The sequence below is a fragment of the Etheostoma spectabile genome, chromosome 8 (genome assembly GCF_008692095.1).
Source record: "Etheostoma spectabile isolate EspeVRDwgs_2016 chromosome 8, UIUC_Espe_1.0, whole genome shotgun sequence".
NCBI lineage: Eukaryota > Metazoa > Chordata > Actinopteri > Perciformes > Percidae > Etheostoma > Etheostoma spectabile.
The window spans coordinates 25,478,341-25,484,901 of NC_045740.1; the positions used below are offsets into that span (position 1 = coordinate 25,478,341).

Sequence of the window (6,561 nt, forward strand, 5' to 3'; positions counted from 1 at the left end):
TATTTGCCACAAAATCTGCACATAGGTTAAAGCAAAGTAATTTAATTCCTCTGACTACTCTCTCCTTTAATTAAACATCACATATTTCTGTGTTGACATGTTTTTTTAATGTAAATTAGTACATGAAATGGCAAAATAAGCAGAAACTGAAATATCTTAAGTTGACTACTGAAATAATAAATGATAGAACGTCTTACTTGAAGAGGTTGCTATTAGTGTTAGGATTTTGGCCTATTTCACAAAGCAGGTAGGTGAATGGATATTTTGTTATGCCATGCCAAGTGATTGGGAAGATTGGGAAGGATCCACTGTATCAAGTAAAGCTGAAAAAAAGAAATGATCTGTTCTTTAGATGCCTTAGACTACACTGAGAAGTGGCTCGAGGACACAGTGAAATGCCTGAGAGAGTCCGGGGCTGATGGATCTAGTGCTGCCACATCTGATCCTCCCTTACCCCTCTCCGTTAATGTCCATAATCATGCCTATCTACGCCTGCTGAGGTGGGACCACACCTCAGACCCCTTCCCAGAGGTAAAAACAGTCAATCCTGAAGCCTGTCATTGTGTCTCTCTGTAAGTTGTTAATCTTTTATAGTTCATTCTGCCCCTTGTGATTTTTTTAATGTTTCATCTCTTGTGTTTCTGCCACAATAAACCTCTCGTCTCTCTAGACAGTGTTGATGGATCAAGTTCGGTTTCAGGAGATGCATCATGAGGCTGAGCAGTTAGTCCTGCTCTCCTCTGTGCTCCTCATCATCTACACTACCACAGGGGAGGCTATCTCAGGCCTGCCGGGGCTGATGGAGACTCTTAAAAGCACTGTTAATGTCCTGCTTGCAGACATGCACACACCGTGAGTGCCAGTGCTTTAATTGTCACACATACAGTTAATAAAGTTACACTGGACACATTTTCTAGTTGGTGAGGGGTAGCACCATCTTTATGTTTCAGACCACTTTATTTTGGTGAAGCAAATGTTGTCTACACATGAGATCTAATGTTCTTTAAAGCGGCATTAATTAATATTTTTTAAATTAAAGGGACAGTTCACCCTAAAATTAAAAGTACATATTTTTCCTCTTTGTTGTGCTGTTTTTCAATCTACATTGTTTTGGAGTAAGTTGCCAAGTGTTGGAGATATCGGCAGTAGCGATGTCTGCCACCTTTCCAATATAATGGAACTAGATAGCACTGGGCTTATGGTGCTCAAAGTGCCAAAAAACTACATTTGAAAAACTCAACAGCTGTTTTACAGAAACCACGACCCAGTAATTCAGGATAGTCCAGTTGTGCACAGTTTCATGCACTATTTTCTTTATACTAAACTACGCCCGCCAACTGTGCATCACTGTGCATATAGAAGGAAGCATATGAATGGACTAGAGGCTTCGATGCTATGTAGCAATTCCTTAAACTTTTTTCCAGGCTTAATCAATCAATTCTAATTTTATCCTCTGAGCTTTAGCGGTAAAAACAGGTCCCAAATCAGAGAAGGGCTTGTCCTTTAAGGTTGTGGAGAAGAATTCAAAGGGGATTTAGGCAAGGCAAGGCAAGGCAGCTTTATTTGTATAGCACATTTCAGCAACAGGGCAATTCAAAGTGCTTTACACAAAATCAGTTAAACAGATAAAACACAAGTAAAAACAGTTAAAAATCATAAGCATTAAAAAAACGGTAAAACACATGAATAGACAGTTAAAAAATAGACACATAAAAGGGTTATGTGTTAGATTTAGGGTTAGATTTATAGTTTTAGTATAGCTGTTTTCAGTGATATATAGTAGAATACATTTCCAGGCAGAGTGCAAAATAATATGCAAAAGCTTTCTGTTATAAAGACTGTTTACATCCATACTTGCATCTTTTTAATGCTAGCTCTAGTTTTACTAGTTGTGCTGCTTTACTTTAAATGCTTCTCCATTGCCTGTCTCAAGGTCTTTTAGTGCACAGGAGGCCTTAGCAACCATCGGAGAGAAACTGTGTGTTGAGCTGAGTCAGTGTCTAAGCCGACATGGCTACTCTCCATTGTCAGCCGACTTAAAGAGCACTCTGAAGGGACAAATCTCTGCTACCATCCAACCAGACAACAGAATCCGCAAACTGATGGGTAAAATGAGTGACACATATGATGACCCTCAGTGTGTGTGTGTGTGTTTCGTGTACACTTTTATTTGGGAGTGACAGAGAACTCTTCTCTTCTTTTTTCCCCTCCTCAGAGTCTCGGGTTCAGAACTATCTCTTGGCTTCGCTGGAGTCCAGTCAACATAAGACCCCTCCTCCTCTCCCAGGAGGTCTGGCTCCAGTCAGCAGGGAGCTGAAGGAGCTTGCTGTTCGCTTCAGTCGCCTCATCAACTTCAACAAGCTGGTCTTCTCCCCGTACTACCAAAAAATTCTTCATAAAATACTGACAGCAGGAGAGAGTCCCAGCACAGAGACGTAAACACTGAAATGCAGTAAGAGTCATGTGGAAAGTGGTCCGTTGTTTTGCAATTTCCCCTCACTAGTAACGGTTAAGATTTAGAGCTGAGTTGAGGAAGCTGATCTGTATTCAGCAGGCAAAGCCAGTTCCCAAAAGCATGCAACTTAAACCAACATAATCAGAAAACGGTGGCTACCAAATCAGTTGCATTAAACTACAGTGTTGCTTCTAGGGCTGGGACGATTGCTTCTGTCCGGATTGGTTTCTGTCATGAGACAGGGGTGCTGGTGGTGGGATTTGATAGTTTTGAGTTTTGTGATTTTTGAAAAATACACTTCTAGAGACCATTTATCTTGAGACATTTCTAAAAACTATTTGTTTTCTAAAAATAATGCACAGTCTGACATTTATTTCAAGTGCTTAACATGTATTTTTTTGGCATTTTCTGTTTTACGGCTGTTTTGCTGGAATCGGATCGGATTTAGTCGCCGTATAAACAGAAAATATTTAGGGGAATCGTTAAAATTAATAAAAAATATAGATTCTGGGTAGAAGAATTGATTATAATATTCGTTGCAAATCACAATACACACGATTTCCATTTTGTTTCCCACCCCTACCTGCTTATATGATAAAATCTTAGGCCTTATAACCATCCAGCCATCTTGCATACGTTTTGTTCAGTATTACTAGCAGGGCTGGGTATCCATCCAAATAGCTTGGTATCCAAGCCAATACAATAACTTTGTTTGACAGGCTTTCCACGGTCATGAAAACCTGGAAAAGTCATGGAATTTAAAAATCAAATTTTCCAGGCCAGGAAAAGTCTTGGAACTAGTAAATTCCTTGAACATTTTGGAAAAGTCATGAAATTCAATTGTGTTTAATGACATTATAGTTATTGTAGTTATAGTTACAGTACAGTAATTTTCTGTGGATAACAACTTAACGTGACATACCGGCAAATTTATTTTCTGTAGCTGTTGACATAATATAGCACTAATTTGTGCCTTTTTTTCCCGGATGCTGTCTCTCCCTCCATGTATGCCAGCTAGCTGAAAATATGTTTGGCTATAATGGTACATTTAATATTTCATGGCTCTCTAACGACGATACAGTTTGTGTCTGTCATTGAAAAAAGCCATGAAATATAATGTAATATGTAGGCTACATACTTTTTGCTGCATAGTTTTTCAGACTAATTGAATAATCTGTGCTTGCAAAATCATTGAAAAGTTTTGAAATTTTGACCATAACAATGTGGGGGAACCCTGGTTTTAAAACCATTATTAAAACAATATCGAGTATAAACGCATTTATTTAAAAAAAAAAAAGAAAAGAAAAGAAAATGAACAAAAGTGATTTTAGTCAACAAGACAAAGGATCAGGGTCTTTATTTATCAAGGGTCTCTGATAAGTCCTAAATGGTAAACAGTTCTCAGGATGACACATATATGGTGGATATTCTGGTGCACATCTTGTACGTCATAATAAATATTTCTTAATCGGGCTTATCAGATTTCCTTGGTTAGAGTAACAGTAAAAATATTTGGGTATGCATTTTTTGCAGTCTACTAAAAATGAAAACACAAGATACATTGGATTTGTAATTGTAAATGTGCATAAATAGAAGCTCAAAGGAAGCATCTTTATTGTCTACCAGCCTAAATTCAAACTGGATAAGAACCTTTTTTGAATACTCTATTCATGTCAGAATGGTTTCTTGAAATGTTTATTGAAAGGATTTAAATTTCCGTACTGGCTCTGAAATACAGCAGGAGGTTAGACCATGCGGTATCTAAATTTGACGGTAATTATGAAAATCCATTGTTAAAATTAACAGGCAACAAATGGGGTCCTCTTATGACAAGGATCCGGGAATAAGCCGCACGGCAATATAAAAGTAAAAGGTATGTGCACTTTTTGTTTCCACTGTATGTGCACAAATATGTTTATTTTAACTTTTACCGTATATAAGATAAAAGGAAAATGACCAAGATAAATTGATGTGTACTCGAGGGAAACCAGACAGGTGTTATGGATAACTTGAACAGCTGCTCTCTTTAACTGTTACTTAGTATAGGAGTAGTGCAAATGTTCACTTATTTATAACATTTCTGATGGTTTATATTATACTTATATTTTAAACCATCAAAAATGCTAATAAATATTCTTAAAATCTTTATAAACTTTATTAGATGTTAAGAATATTTATGTTTGACAAACACGTTGCTTTGCATAATAGTTCACACATTCATTCCTTCAACTAACCACATAACAGTTAAAGTGGTTGTAACGTTTCTTCATTCCTCCAGGCAGAATTACGTTGACTGCTCGCATCAATTGCACTAATATTTGTCTTTTAATGTTCATCCAACATGCCAATAAAGCATTGTTTGTTCCACATAGCTGAGTCATTTCTTTAATCCTTCTACATGTTTTTTTGTTGTTGACAGAATTCAGTTTACAGAGAATCAGGTAAGCAATACTAGCACATGAAAATCAAATGTACAAATTTAAAATTAAAAAGACCTACGGAGCAATACAAACAAAGAAAAAAATGGTACAAGAAAACATAAATTTACAATTAGTCAGAGGTTTCAGGGTAAAAAAGCTCTATGGTTTCCACAATTTTAATAGTTTTTTGTTATCCAACATTCTAAGTGACTTTAGTAAAGAGTTAAATTCTGTGAGAAAATGTACAAAATTAGGAGATGATTTAGCAAATTCCTGTTTCTGAATATAAAATTTGGCATACAGGCTAATGAAATTAATTAGATACTGAAGAGCACCATTACCTGAGTTATTGTAGGAATGGATTATATCTTTAAGGTAGACAAAAAAAAGTTGACAAAAAACCTTTGGGATATTTCTAAATCAAAAAAGCGGAGATATTGTTTCAATTTGTTTCATTCTGTTAACAAAATGAAGAGTAACAGGAAGAGTCAAAGTTGGCACATCTAGCAATGAGGTGATTAGGAGGGTATAAGTTGTGTTAAATGTTGAGGTGTACTTCCTTAGCTTTGTTAGAAACACAGTATTTATACAGTAGAAGCCAAGCTATTCTCCAATTAATGTTCTCAATTTTAAATCTCCACAAAAACTTGCCCATTGGCACAACTGTATTCTCTCTCTGAAACATTCGGTGAATATGCTTCCTTCCACATGTTTAGGTTTTTGTTGGTGTGTGACATCAGATATCCAGGTAAAATGTAGTCCTTCATTGAACACCTTGTTTTTGCTTGCATGTAGTTTGCATATGAAACACTAGGTGAAGCCAGAAACTCCAATTAACAGTTTTATCATAAATATACTAGTATATTCTGGTATAGCCAAGCAGAATATACAACAATTGCATAGCAGCCCTTAACAAGCAAAAAGTGAATTGTTTCATTGACTCCATCACTTCACATTTTGAAATTACTGTGTGACCATTGACTGTAAAGTGTCTGATGTCCTGTATGCGTTTGAACATTTGTGCGACAAGTACCATAGTACAATTATAACAATATAATAAGTGCAACAACATTGTGACATTTGAATGATCTTTTGGGAAACCTAATTGAAATGCAAAACTGGCCAAGTTCAGCTTTGCATTCCTTGGTGTCCTACTCTAAACAATGCTCTTGCACGTTTTTCTGAATCAATAGGATGTTTGTCCACAGTTGTTAAATTCTGTTTAGTGATGGGGGCCTGTGCTCTACCTGTCACTGGGGAAAGGACTTCCCAGAATTTGACCAAGTAGGTGGGCAGCATGGCAAGACCCAGATACCACCTGCAGTTCTAAGGCCAGTGCCTGGTTCAACGGTAATGGCAGAACTATCTCTACCTAATGTGTCTTTCTAGATAAGATTGCTCATGGGCTCCTCACCTGACATTCAATGAACCCTGTTTCAGGCACAGTGCCAGGAATCCAATTTGGATGGGCCAGACCAATTGTGGATGGACTTTAAATTGAAAACGTTATCAAATCTCTGTTTAACCTAATACAAATGACTGACTAATATACTGTTATACCATCTGTGCTTACATAATAGAGATTTCAATAGCTTAATGCTCTTTAAATATGTTGTTGCATTGTAAAAGTTTTGATGCAAAGGACGGACCTATCTACGAGCGTTCTCCTTGGCTCTGAGCAAAGAA

General features: G+C 36.8%; 1 protein-coding gene and 1 long non-coding RNA gene across 5 annotated transcripts in view; one reads left to right on the top strand and one right to left on the bottom strand.

Annotated features, from left to right (window-relative positions):
- The window catches only part of tcp11l1 (t-complex 11, testis-specific-like 1), an 11,601-nt gene extending 6,777 nt beyond the window's left edge, over positions 1–4,824 (top strand). For all 4 annotated transcript variants that reach the window (XM_032524626.1, XM_032524623.1, XM_032524624.1 and 1 more), the window contains exons 7-10: positions 353–531; positions 671–852; positions 1,934–2,106; positions 2,216–4,824. In XM_032524626.1, coding sequence (XP_032380517.1) covers positions 353–531; positions 671–852; positions 1,934–2,106; positions 2,216–2,439 — 758 coding nt within the window. In that variant the 3' untranslated portion in view covers positions 2,440–4,824. The remainder of the gene's footprint in view (positions 1–352; positions 532–670; positions 853–1,933; positions 2,107–2,215) is intronic.
- The window catches only part of LOC116694754 (uncharacterized), a 17,887-nt gene that overhangs the window by 3,833 nt on the left and 7,493 nt on the right, over positions 1–6,561 (bottom strand). Inside the window, exon 2 of the long non-coding RNA XR_004333264.1 lies at positions 1,904–1,914. This is a non-coding gene — a long non-coding RNA (uncharacterized LOC116694754). The remainder of the gene's footprint in view (positions 1–1,903; positions 1,915–6,561) is intronic.